Raw genomic sequence first — 21,737 nt, forward strand, 5'->3', positions numbered from 1 at the left:
CAGAAACTATTAATGAGTCTCCATTGACTATTATAAAAAGCTTAAAGTCTGTTATGTCTTAAAATTTCATACCTTAACTCAAGCTCATTTTGCCAACTACCATTATACATGATACTTTATTGTTTCCTGACAGTACTGCTTAATAACTTGAACATCCTACTCCCTTTTCCAGTAGTTACTCTGTTCTCCACTAGTTGCAGAATGCCCTCCTTCATCCTCCACCTTCCCACCCTTGCCCCAGTATAAATTCTGTCAAGCCTTGAAGCCCTCGTTTAAGTTATATTTTTTCTATGAAGCACTTCCTTACCATTTCACACCACTTGCCCTTGTCTGAATTTGTGGCCTGCAAATGGTCTTGCTCATTTGGTATGCAGCTCATTTAAGTATGTAATTTATAGGGCACCTTGGTGGCTTAGTGGGTTAAGCCTCTGCCTTCAGCTCAGGTCATGATCCCAGGGTCCTGGGATCAAGCCCCTCATCAGGCTCCCTGCTCAGCAGAGAGCCTGCTTCTCCCTCTCCCTCTGCCTGCTGCTCTGCCTACTTATGCCCTCTATCAAATAAATAAAAATCTTTGAAAAAATGTAATGTATGTAATTTATATTATCTTTTCTCCATTAAAAAATTTTTAATATTACAGAAGTAGGGACCGAGAAAAACGCAGAGAAAGAGAAAGAGATATGGATCGTAAAAGGTCTCGGAAATCCCCAACTCCTGGGAGAAGAAGCCCAGAACCATCAGTAACCCAGAGTTCCTCTGCTCAGGATGAACCTACTGCAAAGAAGAAGAAAGATGAGCTGGATCCTCTTCTTACTCGCACGGGTGGAGCCTATATTCCTCCTGCAAAGCTCAGGATGATGCAAGAGCAAATTACAGATAAAAACAGGCATGTCAATATCACTGAGTTTATAAAGTAATGATACCCTCACTGAAAAAAGTCAACCATGGTCTAATTAACATGGGCTATTGAGAGTTTACATTATTAGTCCACAGTGGTAGAGACCTCAAATTAGGTTTTTCTTCTTTACTCCATAAGCTCCCTTGGAGCTCTACTTACTGTTTGCCCTGACATTAGCTCAACTTCTTTAAATGAGTGTGGCTCTGTTTGCTATGAAGTTTTCTTTACACAAATGGGCTGTAGGCTGCATTTGAGTCATGGATGTAGTTTTCCAACCCCTATACTAATCTATGAAATGAAGCTGAATCTTCACTACTCCATAGTTTTCTTAGACCATACCATCTCAGACTGTAATTTTTTGCTAAGGCAAACAATCAAAATTCATTTATGAACATTCACCCTCAAAACACCTTCACTTCCTTTTCAAAATGATTGAGATGAGAGGAGCTATACATGAAAATATAGCTAAGTTTTCAGGACCTCTTTCTTTAGCGGTATGAGAAGGTAATTACGGAAAGTGTGGTCCAGGATTGAAATGGTCACTCAGTTGCCAGTTAGGTAACAAAAGATTGGGACTTTGAGAAAAATAGATTTCAAAGTGAGCCAAGAAAGAGTATTCCCACATCTTTCATAGGTATTTTAATGGCAACTTGAAAGTACTTGAGACCCTTATATAAATGAAATCTAAATTTACTTCATGAATTAGTTTGAAGTAGAAATGTCATGTATATAAAGTATAAATTTTTAAAATTTATGAGCTAGAAAAGGACATTAGATGACATTAAATTTAAAACTAATTAGTAAGTTTCTCTATATGTGTCATATTCCATTACATGGTAATAATGCCTGCAGTGTTATGTTTAGAAGGAGTTTGGAGATGGCTTCTGTGGTTAGCAATAGTTCGTGAGCATATAGACCTTCTGCTATCTGCTCTTAGGAGGAAGCAGTGGTGGCAGCGTTAGTGAGAGAGTCACAATCTCCAATCCAGCCCAAACCAATCCTAATTATAAAAGACCACAGAAACATTGTTATTAAGCCATGTCTTTCTTACTTCCTTATAAATAAAGTGGGTGGAGAAGAGTCCCCAGTACACGTAATTTTACACTGATTCCTGGAAGATAATTTCATACAGTTTAAATCTGCTCATAGTCTTTAAAGGGGACAAGGTGAAGTAGAAGTCTCTTAAGAGAAGTCTATAGACTTTTAGTAGATACTAAGTCAGGAGAATTGTAGGCTTCTTAATTAAGGAAGTGCAGTTGTACTTGATTATAGTTTTTGTTTGTTTGACCAAAGTTTAATAGGAGAGATTGTGATTATATATCAGCAGTCTTACTCATTAGGCTAGTTTTTAAGCCATTGATCTTGCTAGTAGCATACCAAGGGGTTGGGGTTGGGGGCCCCTGGAAGTGTTGCACCCACCTCAAACGCAGGCATTTAGCAAGTACATGATCTATAAGGAATTTAAAAACAATATAATTAACTGCAGATCCCTCTGCATTTTGTCTTCACTGTCTGCTGAGGACAATGTCAGTGATAAAATACCCTTCCCACCAGTGTAGACTGCTCTCCCTTCCTCCTCCCTTAGTATACCACTCCAGAACAGGGATCTTTAATGTACATACCTTCAAGAGGCGCATAGGTAGAATTTGGCAACACATGAAAGTAAATGGAAAGAAAAAATTGCGTCTTTATTTTTACTTTCCTCTAACTAAAGTTTAGCATTTCTTTCTTTCTATGAGGAATGTAGGCAGCAGACTGTAGCATTAACAAGAGTATTTGCTGCAAACATATGAAAATATTGCTTATATCCATGCTACTTGGAAATTAAAGAAGTTATTAGTTCTACCACTACTTCTTGTTATTTAATGTGTTAAGAACCACATAGAATTCTGTATCAAACTTTTTTTCTTTGCATGCTTTGAAACCTTTTTAAATATGATTGATATCCTTTGTAATTCTATATATTTATATATATTACTCCAAAAAGTCCTTCAGCTTCACGAGACTACCAGAGAAGTATAAGGAAGATGAGAAAGATAAGATGCTCTACAGCTGAAATCATATTCCACGGAGAAATAAATATAAAAACCATAGAATTACAGAGCTTTAGAAGACCTTAGGTGTTACCAGGTTAAACCTAAACAAATCTAGTTAGGCTAAATTATTTGCCTAAGGTCGGAGTTAAAAAACAAGCAATACAGATGTGGGACTACTTGCCTAAATGTGGACATGTTCTTTAAAATACAACAGTCCTTCAGCCCCATGATTTCATGTGACTCCCTTTTCCTGTATTTATTGCCATTTCTTTACAGTTTAAAATATTTAATCTTGTTTTCCTTATCATGCTTTTATAAAAAAGTATATAATAAAAATCTCCTTTTAAGGCTTATACTTGGATACTTCATATTATAATTTAAAATTTTTTAAAGTTGTCATTTTAAAATATTTAAAGACAATTTTAACTGAAGTATTATAATGTAAAATAAGTATGTATTGAATCTTATAATTTCCAATATAATGTTATAATTTCCAATATATGTGGATGTAAAAACAAAACATTATACTTATATATCCTTATATAATTTTATTATGTTATTGAAGAGAAGTGATCTGTAGTTGAGCATTTATCCAGAACATCAAATGTAGGTTTAAGTATTCATATAGTCATTTATTTTATTGCACTTTGAGGTCATTTTGTGAAAATAATGTTAAAAACAAAGGGAGCCTAAGTATTTTTTATGTTCTTATTATAATCTCTGGTTACTGTAATTGTTGACTAAGTTTTCATGTTTATTAAAATCAATTCTTTTTAGCTTAGCATACCAGAGGATGAGCTGGGAGGCCCTAAAGAAGTCAATCAATGGTCTTATCAACAAAGTCAACATCTCTAATATAGGTATTATTATTCAAGAACTTCTTCAAGAAAACATAGTTAGAGGAAGGTAAGCATCAGCTATTTTATTTATAGTATTTCATAGCAGTTTTTCAAAGGAACATAATACCTACATGGACAATAATTGTTGATTTATGGTGCTACTTCAATAGTAGTCGAGAGTAATTATATAAAATGCAGTTCTTTTAAAAATGTATGGCCACTAACATAAAACTTGTACTTCACCATTAGAAATTGTGCAGTTTTTGCTTTTGAAAAGGTCTGATGTCACAGACATTGATTTTTGTGTAGACATTTGTTTACTGAATACTTCCAATAATTTAAACTCATAAGGAATAATGAACATTTTATTTATATATGTATATATAATTTAAATTTCTAATGAAAAGTGGGAAGGTGTAAGAAAAATGAAAGATCAGTGATCAATGTTAGAAAAGCCAAAGGGAATGACAGTCATTTTTTGTGTAGTTTTAATTGGTTGTGATTTTAAAAGGATCAGGAAATAAAAATATGTCATATTTTTTTTTATTTTGAAATCTGAAGGGTATTTTCCTGTGTCATTTCACATGACTCTGATTTATCATTTCCAAAACATTGGTTAGGGAGCAAGTAAAGTAAGATGTAACATGTTGTGGGGATATAGAAAGTTGAGCAAGAGGCAGCTTGTCCTCAAAGGTAGGTAGGTAGAGTGCCCCGTTTTAGTCAGAAAACAGCAGAGGCTATATGGGTTGCTTAAGATCTCACAGTTTATATAAGTTGGGTTTTCTTTTTTCATTTTCTACTCTGTTGATTCCGTTGTCAAAGTTAAACCTGGTAACTATTAAGATAAACTGTTTTCCTGCCTTATTTGTCATTACATTGCTAGAAATAACTTTGCATCTTTCCCTTTATCAAATGCATGTAGAACCATGGTCATTTCAAAATGAATTAGAAGTGGAACCTTGTTGACTTTTTTTTCTTTTATAAACAGAGGCCTGCTGTCCAGATCTGTTTTGCAAGCGCAGAGTGCTTCTCCAATCTTCACCCATGTTTATGCAGCGTTAGTGGCAATTATCAACTCAAAATTTCCACAGATTGGGGAATTAATCCTTAAAAGGTTAATTCTTAATTTCCGAAAAGGCTATCGAAGAAATGATAAGGTATATATGATGGGCGTGTTAAGTCGACAGCTACATAGAAACAGACTAATAATCTAGTATCTACAGTGATAAGCAATGTTGATTACTACTTAGGAATTCTTTTTAAAAACTGCATTTCATGAGAACATTTTTTTTGTTCCATTAAATATCTCTGGCCACTAACAGTGAGCCACAGAAATGATAGCTATAACTGTAAGATTATACTTATTTAGCCAGATATGACACTATTTCACATTTAATAGTTTTCGTCTTGTAACTTTCTTACATCATAAAAATTATCCTTGTGTGCTATATATTTTAAATAAAGTATGTAATAAATAAGTTATAGATTTAGTAGTTAAATGAAAATTGATTTTAGTTTATAGTTTAAATTGTCTTTACCTTCACTTTTCAGCAACTATGTCTTACTGCTTCAAAATTTGTGGCACATCTTATTAACCAAAATGTGGTAAGTAATTCTCAAAATTTGGTACCATGCAGTGGCATTAGACATCACATGTTAGATGCCACTTCATTGACACATCTCTATCTTTATTTTGCCTTGTGGTCTTTCAGAAAAGAATCTTAGATGATATTTTAGTTTTAAAACTGTAATAAATGTGTTTAATATTCTTAAATTTAAAAAGGAACTCAGAACAAATATTTTATCAAATTGATCTGACTCTTAATGTTGTACATGGTTATTCAGCTAAAAATTATTCCTTCAAAGAATGTAATTTAATCATATTTATAAGACAATAAAGTTAATATTTCCTCTACTCTTTTCTCCCGTACCTATTGTTGAGAATGTACGATCTGATATTCTATAAAAAAATCTTTTCTCTGCAATAAGTAGTAATTAGTCATATATTCTTAGAATCAGTTTATAGAGGCACCTGGGTGACTCAGTTAAACGTCTGCATTCGGCTCAGGTCATGATTTCAGGGTCCTGGAATCAAGTCTCACATCAGGCTCCCTGTCTGGCAGGGAGCCTGCTTCTCCCTCTCTGTCTCTCACTGCTTTCTCTCACTCTCACTCTCTGTCTCAAATAAGTAAATAAAATCAAAAAAAGAAAAAAAAAGAATCAATTTATAAAATGTAAATGAAATAATTTTAATCTGTTTTAATTGCAAGTAATTTTCTATGTTCAGGTTTTATGTTTATTTTGTATTCATTCATTCACCTATTTGATGGTTTTTTTTTTAATTTGAGAGTTTTGAATTAGCTTCTATTTAAACTAAAGAAAAATAGGATTTCTCTTATTCACACTCAAAGCTTTCCTTCAGATATATATTATGTTTAATTACATATAAGAGGAAGAATTTTGAAGTCACATTCAATCTTTATTTACCATTATTTTCATTCTTTCCAAATGAAATTCCCATGTTCATTCTTAAAAACCCATTAGATTTTAACGTAATGAGTTAAATTATTATTACAATGATAACTTATTTCTTAAGACCATGGGGACTTAATTTCACATATCTACGTGAAAGCACAGAAAGTAAGTTTTGGTTTTTGAATGTGTATTCATTTATGTTGAAAATATTTTTGGCATTGCCACAAAACTGTTAAAATGTTAATTATGTTAGGTCTTCCAGCTGTGGTACAGGGCAATATTTTCTTATCACTCTGATACAAGACTAAAACTATTAGACCTCCCCACCATACCACAAAATAAAAGCAATATGTATTTTAGATATTGTGCTCAATTGAAAGAGGGTCTTCCTAAGTTAAGACTTAGACTATGTACTTCCCCATCTCAAAAAAGTATCTGACCTGGGGCGCCTGGGTGGCTCAGTGGGTTGGGCCGCTGCCTTTGGCTCAGGTCATGATCTCAGGGTCCTGGGATCGAGTCCCACGTTGGGCTCTCTGCTCAGCGGGGACCCTGCTTCCCTCTCTCTCTCTGCCTGCCTCTCTGTCTACTTGTGATCTCTCTCTGTCAAATAAATAAATAAAATCTTTAAAAAAAAAAAAAAAAAAAAAGTATCTGACCTTAGGAAGACGTAGGTACTGTTGGCTTGAAAATGCTTCCTAGTACATTTCCTTTTCACAGCAAAGCTGCTCAATAGAATTTTATTCCCATCCTACCTGGCATTGTTTTTAAGTATTACATTTTTAACTTGCCCAGTGTCAATTACTTGATTTAGTTTAAAAAAAAAAAAGAGAGAGAGAAGTATTTTAAAACCTTCCTTGAGTCCCAGATATTTTCTTTAAGAACTATTTTCTGTGTAACAGAATTGCTGATAGAATGAACTAGGAAATGGATATAGAGTTGTGGTTGTGAAGAATGGCATTAGAAAAAGTATAGCGTAATTTTTAACTTCTATTTTGAAATTAATTATGGCATTTCCTGTAGATATTTTATTGTTTCCTATATATAATATATAAGAATTATTTCTTCTGGAGATAAATCAAGTAGTTGTATTTAATGTAATCAATTTAGATTTTTGGAACGGTCATCTGGAAATTTTTAACAGACATAATAAGAGTGAAAGAAAAATTGTATCCCATATTTGGAGTATTTCTGTATGCATTCTAAAACTTTGCTCATCATATGTATAATATTATTGCTGCAAAAACCAGATTTGCCAATTTTTTAAATTACTATCAATAGTAGGTTAATATATGTTAAAGCATTTTCTCAATTCCATATGTCTTCATTCTATTTAAGGCACATGAAGTTTTATGCCTAGAGATGCTCACTTTGCTCCTAGAAAGACCAACAGATGATAGTGTTGAAGTAGCTATTGGTTTTCTCAAGGAATGTGGCCTCAAATTAACACAAGTGTCACCAAGAGGAATCAATGGTAAGTATATTACCTTGGTTTGATATTGAGCTTTTGTTTGAGTATTATAATATCTTTTGCTTATTTTATTGCTTTTTTCTTTCATTTTAACTTTAGCTATATTTGAGCGCCTCCGAAACATTCTCCATGAGTCTGAAATTGACAAAAGAGTTCAGTATATGATTGAAGTGATGTTTGCTGTACGGAAGGATGGATTCAAGGACCACCCGGTTATCCTAGAAGGCCTTGACTTAGTGGAAGAAGATGATCAGTTTACCCATATGCTCCCTTTGGAGGATGACTATAATCCAGAAGATGTTCTTAGTGAGTTAGAGTTGGGGAGGGGCAGGCTACAGGGTGAGTTGGGAAGTAGGGTACCAACAAATGTAAATAGAGAAAAATAATTTTTAATTTTTTTTAAGATGTTTTCAAGATGGATCCTAATTTTATGGAGAATGAAGAGAAGTACAAAGCTATTAAGAAAGGTATGTGGAATTTTATAATCTATTTTGGATCAGTAGAAGCAATTCTTATAGATATGTAATACTGGTAGGAAAGCTTAAATCACTGACCTAATGAAATCTCTGCTATTATGATGCCATTCTCTTCACTGTTTTCCCATACATTATTTTTCTTTTCATTATTGTTTCTTGTTTGTGGTATTACCTCATTGTCCCCTTCCTCTTTTCCTCTATTTAAATTGTACAGCGCTTAAGTCTCATTCCTCTTAAGAAATGTCCATATTGGGGTGCCTGCGTGGCTCACTCGGTTGAGGGTCTGACTCAGTTTTGGCTCAGGTCATGATCTCAGGGTCCTGAGATTGAGCCCTGTGGCAGACTCCTGTGTTCAGCGGCGAGTTTGGTTGAGATTTTCTCACTCTACTTCTGCCCCTCTATCTGTGCATGCTCTCGCGCTAAGATAGATAAATAGAATAAATGAATGAATAAATCTAAAATATGTAAATAGATCTTTAACAAAAAAAGAAATCTTCATATATTACTAGTAGCCCTTATTTTAACTTCACTACCACTTAAGAATTGGTGCTTAAATTGATGTCTGATTTAAGATTCAACTAGATGCTATACTTTTATTATAAAGTGCTATACTTCATTATTTTTTGAGAGCAGATTGATAATCCTGATAAAATTACTCATAATTCCAGATAGGCTATCAGTGCTCAATAAATTAGTGAATTGATTATTATTATCATATGTACATCATCAGTATATTACAAGCACTAACTTTGGACAGATTTTGATTTGTATTTTGTCTGTGCCATTACTAGAGAAGTGACCTGGTACACATTACTTGTTTGATATAGTTACTTGCTTGTTTAAGGATAAATAAAATATAGTGCTTTGTATTATCATAGAGCAAGGATTTAGGCAATGCTTTTTTTTATTTTTGGACATTTGTATGGTTTTTCTTCTAAAGCTAATTTTCAGGGCTACCTATATAATTATAATTATGATTTTATGAGTGCTTTTCCCTTGAGTTGTGATTTTTTTTTTTTTTATGTGAGAAGTACTTACTGTTCTGAAAGCTCAGGAAGACAGTAGGAGGCCTAGAGCTCTGTCATTTCCTGCATTCTGGCTTTAGTCAGACTTGGAAGTAGAATGAAGTAGAAGTAAGGTATAAGCAGCTTTCCATTTCTATACATTATTCTAAAAATCTGGTATAATAAGTAGATTGCTCTCGTTAGGTGCCAATTTCCTAGGGGCATTTCACTGCGTTAGCCAGATTCCTTTTGCTATTACAATTTAGTTTCCAAACATGGAGAATTCCCTAGACCCATTTTGCCTTCTTATGAACTTCTTTTTCTACAGTATCACTCAAAGATTCTAAATGGTTTTATGGAATTTTTATCATACCTAGTAGGATTATTTTTTAACTTGGAAACTCCACATCCATTTGTTTAGGATATCTGTGGTTGAGCAATGCCAGGAAAGTAGTACTCTTCTTTATTGTAGCACTTAAACTCTTTGAACTTAAGTTCCCTTTATACTTTTGAAAATTATTTAGGACCCCAAAGAGCCTTTGTTTGTGTGAGTTACATCTGTCGACATTTACTTTATTAGAAATTAAAACTGAGAATATCAAAATCATTTCAAAGAGTAATAAACAGTGTTATACATTACATACTTTTATGAAAATAACTACTCGATGAAACAAATTTAAGAAAAATGCCATGTTTTGTATATTTTATACAGTTTAATAGACTTAATAGAAATGGATTTTCATATTGTTGGTGATTTCAATCTTTTGCAATAGGTTGTTTTCATTGAAGTATATGAAGAAAATTGAGCTTCATAGATAATATATATTTGGAAAAGAGAGAAGCATTTTAATAACCTTTTCAGATAGTATGTATATTCTTCCTTAATACTGTGCCAGTATTTAAAAGCTAATTGTTTCTTCAAGATTAATTGCAGTGTGAAACCTGAAACAATATTCATGAATTTTCATACTCTGTTACCTTAAAATCCATTGGCCTGTCACTTTGAGTGCATCTTTTACCCATGTATGATTTTGCAGCATGTTCCATTGATCATTTAGAAAATACCCATTCATCAGTTATGCATATCTTCTAAGTGTTAACGTTTTAACATTATCAAAATTAAATTAACACATTAACACAGTATCAAGAAATCACATTTATTAGTATTCCCACCTACCTCATCAGAGAAGTCTAAGTATTGGGAAACTATTAAGCTCACAGGAATGGATCCAAGTTCTCCAAAATTCTAATTTTCTCTTGAGAACTCGTATTTTATAATGGTAGTAAGTACTGTTAATTATTTTCTTTGAAGTGACAATCTCACTTTGTTTATTTTTGAGAAAATGTCTGCCAAATGCCTAACAATTCTAGTTTGCCAGCCATTCTTTCACTAATTGACCTTACAAGTCAAAGAGTCACACAAGTACTTTTCTTTGAGGAAAACATTACCATTGTGCATCTGTCTTTAACAGAAAGGCTGTGTATGAATTCATGTTTTGCTACTCAGATTATTTGTGCTTACCCTTCAGAACTGAGATTCAGTGAAATTAGTGGTTTTCTATTTCCTCCTCGAGGGCATCCTCAGGTCAAACTGGCTCTTTTCCCGCCTCCAACAGCATGGCAGTAAAGAGCACAGTGACGGCTGGTGCAGTCTGGTGCCTTGATTTGTGCTCAGGTTGCAGTGGTTTCAACTCCCATTGCTTTCAGACCCTTGTAGATGGCAACACAGAGAAAAGGCAGATAATGTCCGGGTGTTGTTAGGAAAATAATTGTGACCTCACAGACCACCTGACAGGCCTAACCAATCCCCCAGGGACTCACAGACCACAGCTTGAAAGTGCTGCTTCATTCAGTTAGTGAAATACAGTTGTCATTGCCTAAGTGATTTCAGTAAGTAGATTCTTAAGTGGAGAGATGAGGAGAGGATGATGTAAATGACTAGACAATTCATTTGACCTTCATTCTTTCATAAAATGTTCTTCTAGAACTGGCATTAAAAAAATGGCCACAGCAGGAAGCGGGCACAGCTTTAGTAATTAGCACCTTAGCGTGACCCAGGTGCATTTGTGTTTTAGGTTTTACAGCATTTGGGAAGACAGCAGGAGTGCCTGTCTTCCTACTATTGAATACTAAATAGTTTCCTCTCTTGTCTGAGCCACATTATGTAATAGGAAACTAGACACTTCAGATTATTTCTTGAGGTCTCATTTGTTAGAGATATTCCTGGGATTTTTGTGTCAGCTAAGGGCTGAATGACAGCTCTTTGTTTGAATAAAATGTTTTTTTTTTCATGGTATGATGTTTTCTGATAGCATTAAATATTATATGTGTCTCCTGATTTATAATGCTTAGTTAAATATAAGAAATTAGAATTTCTCTAAAAGTAAGTTCACCCTAAAACTTTATTTTAGAAACTCCGATTTTAAAAGAAATGCAGAAGTGAAGTGTTAGACGGGTTTGTAAAATCTTTTATCAGATCAACAGAGTACACACCATTGGGCAAAATATAACTAGTTTTTTTCATTTGTTTATTATTAATGTGATGACTAGCCTTAGGTAGTCTCTTATTTACATCACTGTTTTCACCCAGTTCTATTGTAAGCTGTATTTTAAGAAGTGATTTTCCAGTGAAGTGCTCATCTTACCAATTTTTTTTAAAGTTTTTAGACTTCTGTTTCTGATATGGAAAGTTGTAAGATTAATTATAATATTCTATTTAATAGGTACACATTAGAATAAAAATCTCATTACTGTTTAAAGTAAACACTAAATTATGCAATTATTTTTTCTCCCTTTGTCTTTCATAGCCTAAATTCTTGTTTTCTATATCTACCTTAGTTTTGTATAACAGACTGTCTTCTTTCTGATGCTGAACTAATAATATTTTGACTCCAGTGTACTAGTTTCCAATCTTAACTTGTTTTTCTGGTGCTCTTGCTCTTTTGGAAAACTTCATCTACTTGTTTTTGTTCTTGTTTTCCTGCCCTTATTTTATGACCATTTTCTGCTTGGCAGAAGAATGATACAGATGGCTCTCTGACCGCCTAAACAATACCACAGGCCCGTGTGCTCACTTTGTTGGGTGATAAACTATAGCCACTGTGGATTTTGGTGAACTGAGAATTATCTTCTCAGAATGAGATTCACGTGTATCACTTGCTCATTAATATTTTCCCATACTTTGTTCTGATAGAAATTCTTGATGAGGGAGATAGTGACTCAAACACAGACCAAGATGCTGGAAGTAGTGAAGAGGAAGAGGAAGAAGAAGATGAAGAGGGAGAAGAAGATGAAGAAGGTAAAAGTATAGCTCATTCAAGTAATATTGTGAAATACTCTGAAATTAAATTAATTCTAAAGTAGTCCTCTAAAATAGTGGTTCCCAATCTGTGGAGGGCTGTGGGCTGCTCCTGGCCTCTAGTGGGTGAAAGCTAGGGATGCTGTTCAACATCCTACAAATCACAAGACTGCCCTCACCACAACAGAGTGTTCTGTAGCCCAGAATGTCAGTATTGCTCAGGTTGAAAAACTCTGTTCTAAAAGTATTAAACAAGGAAATCATTTTGTAATATCAGCATAATTTTAATTTCACATTTTATGCCTTTGAGTATAAATGCCTGTGAAAAAGATGCATTCGTGTTGAGTGCATGTGATTCTGTAACCCAGACATGAATGTGACCAATGAAAATGGCCAAGTATTTATTTGCTGTTCATTTTGGCAAAATAGAGTGGGGAGGCTAAAAGCTGTGTCTGCACAAAGCAGGCATGATGTTCTTCTTCAGCTTCGATTGCTTTAGTTCACAGAAAAATAAGCTCAGAACTTTATTTTAGTTAAATCTTAGTTAAAACATCAGAACATACATAAGACTGGCCATTATTTACTTAAATTACATATTTGAAAATATTAAAAGTATGTCTCTCCCTTTTAGGGCAAAACACATTTTAGTTCTGTCCTAAGATGTAATTATTCTTCTACAACATATTTTATAAAAATAAGTTCAATTTTTTTCTGGTGTCTTTCTTACTTAAAACATTTCCTGTGTACTATATTTAGTTTTAGAATTTCTTTACGTGAAAATACTGTTCAAATAAGAAATACTAAATATAGGAGAAGTTGTCATGCATTAGATAAGAGAAAATTTTGACAAATACGCATATTTATACTGGACCCATCTAGTCTGTCATGATGATCCAGTGTTTTCTGAGACTAAATTTCTAACCATAATTTACAGTTCTTCCAAATTATCAGGCTACTGTTTATAATTCTGGAAATAATATTTTGCCAAACAACAGGATGAGTGCTGCCTTTTATGTCTACATGAGCAAATGACACAGAAACAAAAATAATATTTCTGGCTTGATTTTGGACTTCTTTGAACTGACAAAAGTTGTTAAAATACTTTAAGATATAGCAGAAGACTAGAAATGTCTACTTTGAGCACGCAAATACTATTTCACACTGTAGAAAATAGCATTACTGTTAAACTCATAGATTCTAAATACTTATGAAAAATTAGGGGCGCCTCGGTGGCTCAGTGGGTTAAGCCTCTGCCTTCAGCTCAGGCCATGATCCCAAGATCCTGGGATCAAGCCCCGCATCGGGCTCTCTGCTCAGCAGGTAGCCTGCTTTCCCCTCTCTCTCTGCCTGCCTCTCTGCCTACTTGTGATCTCTCTCTCTGTGTCAAATAAATAAATAAAATCTTTATTTAAAAAAAAGGAAAGAAAGATTATTATCTGGAGATACATTTTTAGTCCTTCACATTTATTTTTGTAGTTTCATAATTTTGTTATGTTTAATTTCTTTCAGGACAGAAAGTAACCATTCATGACAAAACAGAAATTAATCTAGTCTCATTTCGTCGTACAATTTATCTTGCTATTCAGTCAAGGTAAGATGCTATAGCTCAGTTCATTTTTATTTTTGAAAGAGGATGGACAAGAAGATGGGATTTTTTACAATCTGATGACAGAAAACTAGATGGCACTTTAGGGATTCTCAGACTACCTGCCCAACTTCATAGATCCCATAGATCCCTGCTGTTGATTCTTTGTTTCAAGAGAAAATTATCTTTATTTGTTTGGAAAGTCTAATTGTATCACAGAATTTAACGTTTTTTTCTTTTTTTTTTTTTAACTTTGTCATTCCTTAGAGTTAAATATCACTAATAAAAACCTGAAGACAGCTTAGTGTTATAGAGCTGGCACAGTATTAATTGTAGTGGAAATTTAATATTTTTAAATTTGGTTTCTAATTCTGATTCTAAGCAGAGAAGCACTGTTATGATAACTTTTGGACACTGATTTTTTTGTGTGTGCAGATGGAAATGAATATATATGGAAATAGGAATTAGGAAGGTTTTGAGGACCCTTTGAAGTAATGTTAAGTAAGAACTACTGCGATGTCTTATGAATATCTTATTCCCTTTGAAGGCTATGAGTTTGATTTGGAAGAGAAATAAATGAAATATTAAATGCTTAGTACATCTGTTGTTTTTTATGCAAATGAGCCTATTGATTTAATGGCACAGTGTTTACATTTTGCACCGGAGGAGGAATGTTTTCTCAGTTTTGTTTTCTTATTAGGTTTTGTATATTTCCATTTAGTATGATGTAATAGCAAAAATGATTCATACGTAGGAGTCATCCTGTTTTTATTCTGTCTGAAAACTTTTTGGCTTAGATTCATCTTCAGAAAGAGAAATGTTACAAAGCAAAACATTGGCTAGAAATATTTTTGGTTTATCCTTACCTATTTCTTTGCCTTTTGCGTGGAAGAAAAATCTATTAACTATGTTTTCATACAAACTTAAAGTGGAAAATGAAAATTTTTTGTTATAGGTAAAAATTCTTACAGTTTGACCTTTCATTTATCCTTTTTTAGAAATTCAACAGTAATCTATTGTAAATAGCAGATACATGTTTTAATATTGGTGTTAAGATTAACTTTGAAGAGTTACAGTGGAGCTGTTTGGATAATTACTTAAAGGAAACTGTTTTTTTTTTTTTTTTTTTTTTAATTAACCAAACCTTAATAGTCCTTGAACCACAGAAAATATTTAAAAAATGAAAGCAATAGACAGGTGACAGTCAGAATTACAGAGTGATACCAACTCTAGTAACGGCAATACCATTTCATGTGTTGGTATTTGTTAAGCGTTTTGAACCCCTAAATGTCTGGTAAGAATGACTTATATGTGACAAAGTTTACTATACTTAAAATCTCATACATATTTTAGAAAGAACCACAAAGACTTTGGTAGACCAGATGTTTAAAGGACATGGTTGAGGGATTCGTGTAATGGGATCCTGAATCATAAAGTTACTAAACAAATATCACTCTAGACTAAGAAGTGCTATTATTGGTCATTAAAACAGCTGAAGTGATTTACTGTGTGTTGTTTTTTTTTTCTTCAAAGCAACAGCACTCAATATTAATGACTTTAGGGAGATACAGGTAGACATTGGTGGGAATTTAAATTGATATGCTCTTTATGGAAAGCCTTTTAGTAACATGAATTAAGGGCTTAATGTTGATGCCATTTGACCATTTTTCAAAATTGACAGAATTATATAGAGTTGTTCAGTACAAAAAAGAAAAAGACTATCTTGTCCAATAGAAATAATCAAATGTCTAGTTTATGCCACTAGTGAAAGTTAGGCTAATGGGGAATTATTATTGGTATGGTCGAGTGGTCTGATTTAATGTGAAATTGGGGCAAAAACGGTATAGACTATATAGTACTGTACCAGTAGTATTTTTTTATTAATTTTTTAAAATTTTTTTATAAACATATAATCCAGTAGTATTATCTTAAGTGTTTAGATAGGTAGACAGATTCTAGAAGTGACACATTAACATACCAACCATGGTTGCCTGGAGAAGAGATTGGGTTTTTTGTGTCTGTGTTTTCCAGTTTTTTTGTATTTTTCAAAAGTCTTATGTTTACAATACACCAGTCTGTACCAAATATAATATAAATCAAGAATGGAATATAATCATCTAGTCAGATGGCAGTGAGGGCCTTTTATACAGTTTGCTTTTGGAAATCTTGCAGACAGAACTAAGGTTTGACAACTGAACTGTGTGGTGATTTTATTTTTTTACTTTCTTTTCTTTTATATTTGTTGACTGATCTCATCTGTACTCTTCTTACTATTCTGGCTCTTTAATGACCCTCATTTACATAAAACATAAAATTATGTTGGTTTTGTTATTGAAACAGATTTGTTATTGAAAAGTAAACATTCCTGTTTATTCTTGCTTTCAAATGATGCTCCACTCTGATTTTTCATTATTGAAGCTCTAGCATCAGAGGGTGGTGGGTCTATCATTTTCCCACCAAACCTTCTTAGATTGGAAACATCAATAAAACCATTTGTAAACACAGCTGGAAAACTAACATCACGTAAAATCATTTTTCTTTACTCTTCCCCTCAGTCACTCTTTATTTGTATTAAACCTGAAATTTATTTGACTTAGCAACCTAAGATAACTGAAATATCAATATTAATTCATTTAATATTTACAGTTAGTGCAACTTCAAAACAGTCTTGTGTAAGGTGTTACCAGATACTTCTCAAATAAAACAAGAACAAGGAGAAGAGACTGCCATACAGCTAACTTTCTCACTGGTACTTATTAGATAAACAGAAAGTTGTAAAGTATTTTTCTTAATTAATTGACTCATTTTTCAGATTTTGCAGGGTTTTTTCCTGCATACTAATTCTGTTTTTAAATCAAAACTGGGAAAGAAAGTGTCACATCTTTCAAAATACTTTTTGGTAATATTGCTGTATTGTTGAAGTTTATCAACTACAGTTTAATATTTTAATCTTAGTGTCAGATATTGTTTAATATTACCTGTTGCAGAAGTGCTTTCTGATATATTTCTTTCTTCGTTTTAGGTTTTTTTTTTTTTTTTAAATTCCTATACATTGTACCATCTTGGGTTATTACTCTGTTATGCTTACAGAAACTCAGTATCAGAAGCTGAGGAATTAGATGAACTATAAAACTAAATTCATAGTCATTCTATTTCAGTGACTATTTATTTTATACTGCTGATATCAAAAGAATGAAGATTTGAACATTCTACGCAAAGTACAAATACATTAGCATTATTCATGTATTGAGCTCACATTAAATTTGGTAATCCTCTTAAGTATATTGGAAATATTTTTAATGAAACTTAATGAATGTTATATAAAAGCAAATTTTTTTTCCTTGTAAGTGATTTTGATTATTTACTATTTTTATACTTAGTTTTTGAAAATGTAGAAGCACTGTGGTTGGGTATGAATCAAGATAACTTGTAAATGTGGTGATTAAGTACTAGATGTCAGGCTGGGCTCTGGAACATTTCCCTCTTCCTGTCTTGGGTCAGAGATAAGTGGAAATATTTAGCAACATCATAAAAATTTGTCTACTTTCTATGTATTTGCCCATTCTGGACATCTTAAATAAATGGAACCATACTTTATGTGGCCTTTTATTTCTGACTTTTTCACTTCACGTAAATCAGAGTTCATCCATGTTGTAGTACGTCTCAGTACTTCATTCTTTGTAGAATTAAGAGCTATGTCTTTTCTACACACACGATGCAGTACTGTAAAGTTATAGTTAAAAAGTTATTTTAAACAATTGTTAAAGTAAGATCCTTATTTATGAAAGAGCAAGTTTTTAACCTAACTGTTGTGACCACTTTGTCTCTACAGTTTAGATTTTGAAGAATGTGCACACAAATTGCTGAAAATGGAGTTCCCTGAAAGCCAAACAGTAAGTCACAATAATATTGTTTATAAAAATGTTTAAGACAGTTAATATAGGTTTTATGAATTGAAATAATAACTCAGTATTGAATATTCATTTTTAATGTAGATATTCTAAAATTTTAAAATAACTTAAAAATTAGTTCTGGAGTGCTTCATAAATGCTCCTCATTGCAGTGAATTAAATGGGCTGCTTAAACGGGATGTAGGAAAAGGAGGAAGTCTCTTTGATCCATTGCACTTTACAGAAAATTTTGAGTGGTTGCCTGTAAATCAACTGGTAGCTTAAAATACAATAGGAAATTTGTTCCTTAATGAATTGCATACTCTATCTACTTACTGTACTCTATCTCTATCTACTCTATCTACTTACTGTACTAAAGCATCTTTTGTGGTAGAAATTATACTGATCACCATACATGTTTTATATCACTTAAATTGGATATAGAAGACTCTGTCATTTTTTTCATTCATTAATGCAACAAAATATATTCAGCGTATACTACATGTCAGACTCTACAGGATACCAGGGATTCAATGATCCAGTACATGTTAGCCCCCCCGCCCCTTAGTCCATGGACTCATAATCTTACAACTTAGAATATACTTCACTGTTCAAAGTATCATAGAACCCTAATGCCAAAAATCATAAAGACTGGATTGAGTAGATTATCTTCGATGTTTTTTCTAATTGCATTTTTATTTAGATTGTTCCCTGCCCATCTCCATTGAGCCAAGGCTTTGGGGGTTTTGTTTTTCACACCCTGGTTTACACATGGTAGACCCAGCAGAGATGCTAGAGTGAATATATCAACTCTAGGCTGTTTTTATTTCTAAAAGATTTTGACTATCTGAGCTGTTACCGTTAGGTGTAAGTGCTTTGTCTTAAGGCTCTTAATATGATCTGTTATGGGGATTGGCAGACTATCATTTTTGTAAACAAAATTTTATTGGAATACAGCCATGCCCATTGATTGGTATATTGTGTATAGTTGTTTTCACCTTATGACAACAGAATTGACTGGTTGCAACAGGCACTTTATGGCCTCTAAATCCTGAAGTATTTACTATCTGGCCTTTGAAAAAGTTTACCAATCTTTTTCTAGATTATAAATTTCTTCTTGAAATGCCATGGTATGTAATTTTGAGAAGAAATTATTCTTTTCAAATTTAAAAAGTTCTTTTTCCCCCTCTTAAAGTTTGTTTATTAGTATATTAGTAACAGTGTACCTATTTGTATCCTGGGTGCACTTGATTTGTTCACTTTTGAAAGGAAATAAATTAGTGAATTGACCTTTAAAATACTAATTGAGGGCGCCTGGGTGGCTCAGTGGGTTAAGCCGCTGCCTTCGGCTCAGGTCATGATCTCAGGGTCCTGGGATCGAGGCCCGCGTCGGGCTCTCTGCTCAGCGGGGAGCCTGCTTCCTCCTCTCTCTCTCTCTGCCTGTGTCTCTGCCTACTTGTGATCTCTCTCTGTCAAATAAATAAATAAAATCTTTTAAAAAAAAAATAAAATAAAATAAAATAAAATACTAATTGAAACTGAAATTACTATATGATCTTGTCACATTATTAGAGAAGTATAATTAAGTCATTTTAAGTTTTATTAATATTAATTCAGAGGGTAGTTGTTCTAGAATTAACCTCAACATATTTTGATAGCATTTGGAAGAATGTCTTAGTGCATCTATTTTCATTCACTCAAAAGACTCCTAAAATTGCTGTAATATTTAATTAAAATGTTAAAATATTTAATTATTATAAGCCACAGGGAATAACTCTTATAATTGCATTTAGTCTAGGGAAGAAAGTAATTTGTTTTGCAAGTAGCATTGGCTTATTTACCAATGCTCTCAGCATATTACCATGTTATATTGTTTAAAACCTGATTAACTGTTATGTTATTGTAAAATACAATGTTAGTAGAAAGAGTTGAAAATGCATTTTAATACATCAAATTAACATAATGTGGCAGAACTCAGAAAACCTCATTTTAACTTTTTAGTACTATATTAAATTTTGACATAGTACATCTTTTCAGAATTTATGCATTAATAAGCATTTTCTTTAATTGAGGTGACTTGTGATTAATCATAAAAAAATAATAATTTAGTAATGTAATGATATCTGAAAACAACTTCAAATTGTGAATTAAGGCCTTTTAAGTAGATTGTTTTATAAGAAGATTATCAACTTCCAGAACAGCGCTATCGAATAGAACTTTTGCAATGATGAAAATGTTTGTGTTCTACACTGTCTAGTATGGTAGCCACTGGTCACATGTGGTTTTTGAGTACTGAAAATGTGGCTAGGATGACAAAAGAATGAAAATTTTAATTTTATATAATGGTATTTAATTAATTAGCTAGGGGCTAGCATGCTAGACAGCACAGTTCTAGAGTATCTGTTCTGTGCTTCTTTAGGACCCTTTTCAGCCTCTTGCACATGGATATATGCAGTAAATATAGATAGACCTAAGTTTTAAAAATAGTTACAGTAGGGTGCCTGGGTAGCTTAGATGGTCAAGTGTCTGCCCTCCGCTCAGGTCATGATCCCAGCGGCGTGGGATTGAACCCAACATTGAGCTTTTGGCTCAGCAGGGAATCTGCTCCTCCCTCTCCCACTGTCTCTCCCCCTGCTCATGCTATCTCTCCCTATATCTCTGTCTCAAATAAATAAAAGAAAATATATTTACATATTTACTTAGGTTGCATCTCACATTGTTAAATATGACAAAATGTCAAAATTGCTAATTGAAAATACTAAGGTGAAATTAAATAGAAGTAAAAATGAACTGAAAGGGTATATATTGTATTTTATATAATATATTATTATATTTATATTTTCCATTTATAGAACACAAATCCATTGCAGTTACTATATTTGGAAAAAGAATAATTTTTAACTTTTTGGTAAATGTTTTGTAGAAAAATATATACTTAGTCAATTCTACAGCAGTGGTCAAAGAATGAATTTAGGCCTTTTTAAATTTTGTCTCCATTGAGCTATCCATGTTGTCTGAGTTTCTTTGTCTATGAAATTGATATAATCAACACATACTTCATTATAGTATTTTAAAATTATAAATCATTTGTGATGATGGTATTTCTGGTCCTGGATTAACTCTTGCATTTATTAGCTCAACAGAATTTTTGCACAGGAGTTGTGAAGGCCCAAAAATAGCTGATTAGACAGTATATTACTCCAGTAGTTATGGAATGATTTGATCTATTTGTATAGATTTATCAGTAGATCTATATGTGTAACATTTATTTTGAGGCTAGAAAATCCAGCCACAGAGGTGTTTATTTCCTTTGTTCTTTTAAAAAGACCTTACAACATTTAAGTTAATGTTGTAACTATGCTTATTTATGCTTCTATGAAGACTCATGTTCTACCTTTTCCATACTAATTAAATATATTCCTTAATAATTGAGTTTAAAGGTATATAACTGAATTATTAGGTGGCATATGGATGAGCTGTATTTTTAAAAATTTTGTGTAGACTCTTTTTAGAATATAGTCTATTCAGTAGTCTCTTCATGGTATATCTGTTTCATATAGTAGATATCTTGAGGTGGTTCATACGTAATATAAATTTATAATTTTCTAATCAATCTAATTAGCATGGATGACTATGGAAACTATCAGCCAGGCTGAAGGCTTTGAAAAACTAAACAGGTTGACATAGATTGAATTTCTTAATTTTGTCCTGATAACTTAAGCTCACAAAGCTTTGGAAGTTTTGTGTATTTAAACCCTTATTTAAAAATTC

General features: G+C 32.8%; 1 protein-coding gene across 2 annotated transcripts in view; it reads left to right on the forward strand.

The window, feature by feature from the left end:
* CWC22 (CWC22 spliceosome associated protein homolog) overlaps positions 1-21,737 on the forward strand; it is a 59,842-nt gene that overhangs the window by 27,364 nt on the left and 10,741 nt on the right. For both annotated transcript variants that reach the window (XM_059166872.1, XM_059166874.1), the window contains exons 5-14: positions 638-883; positions 3,709-3,837; positions 4,759-4,927; positions 5,322-5,375; positions 7,581-7,716; positions 7,813-8,019; positions 8,118-8,180; positions 12,387-12,491; positions 14,001-14,082; positions 17,909-17,969. In XM_059166872.1, coding sequence (XP_059022855.1) covers positions 638-883; positions 3,709-3,837; positions 4,759-4,927; positions 5,322-5,375; positions 7,581-7,716; positions 7,813-8,019; positions 8,118-8,180; positions 12,387-12,491; positions 14,001-14,082; positions 17,909-17,969 — 1,252 coding nt within the window. The remainder of the gene's footprint in view (positions 1-637; positions 884-3,708; positions 3,838-4,758; positions 4,928-5,321; positions 5,376-7,580; positions 7,717-7,812; positions 8,020-8,117; positions 8,181-12,386; positions 12,492-14,000; positions 14,083-17,908; positions 17,970-21,737) is intronic.

This window comes from Mustela lutreola, chromosome 3 (genome assembly GCF_030435805.1).
Source record: "Mustela lutreola isolate mMusLut2 chromosome 3, mMusLut2.pri, whole genome shotgun sequence".
In the NCBI taxonomy this organism is placed as follows: domain Eukaryota; kingdom Metazoa; phylum Chordata; class Mammalia; order Carnivora; family Mustelidae; genus Mustela; species Mustela lutreola.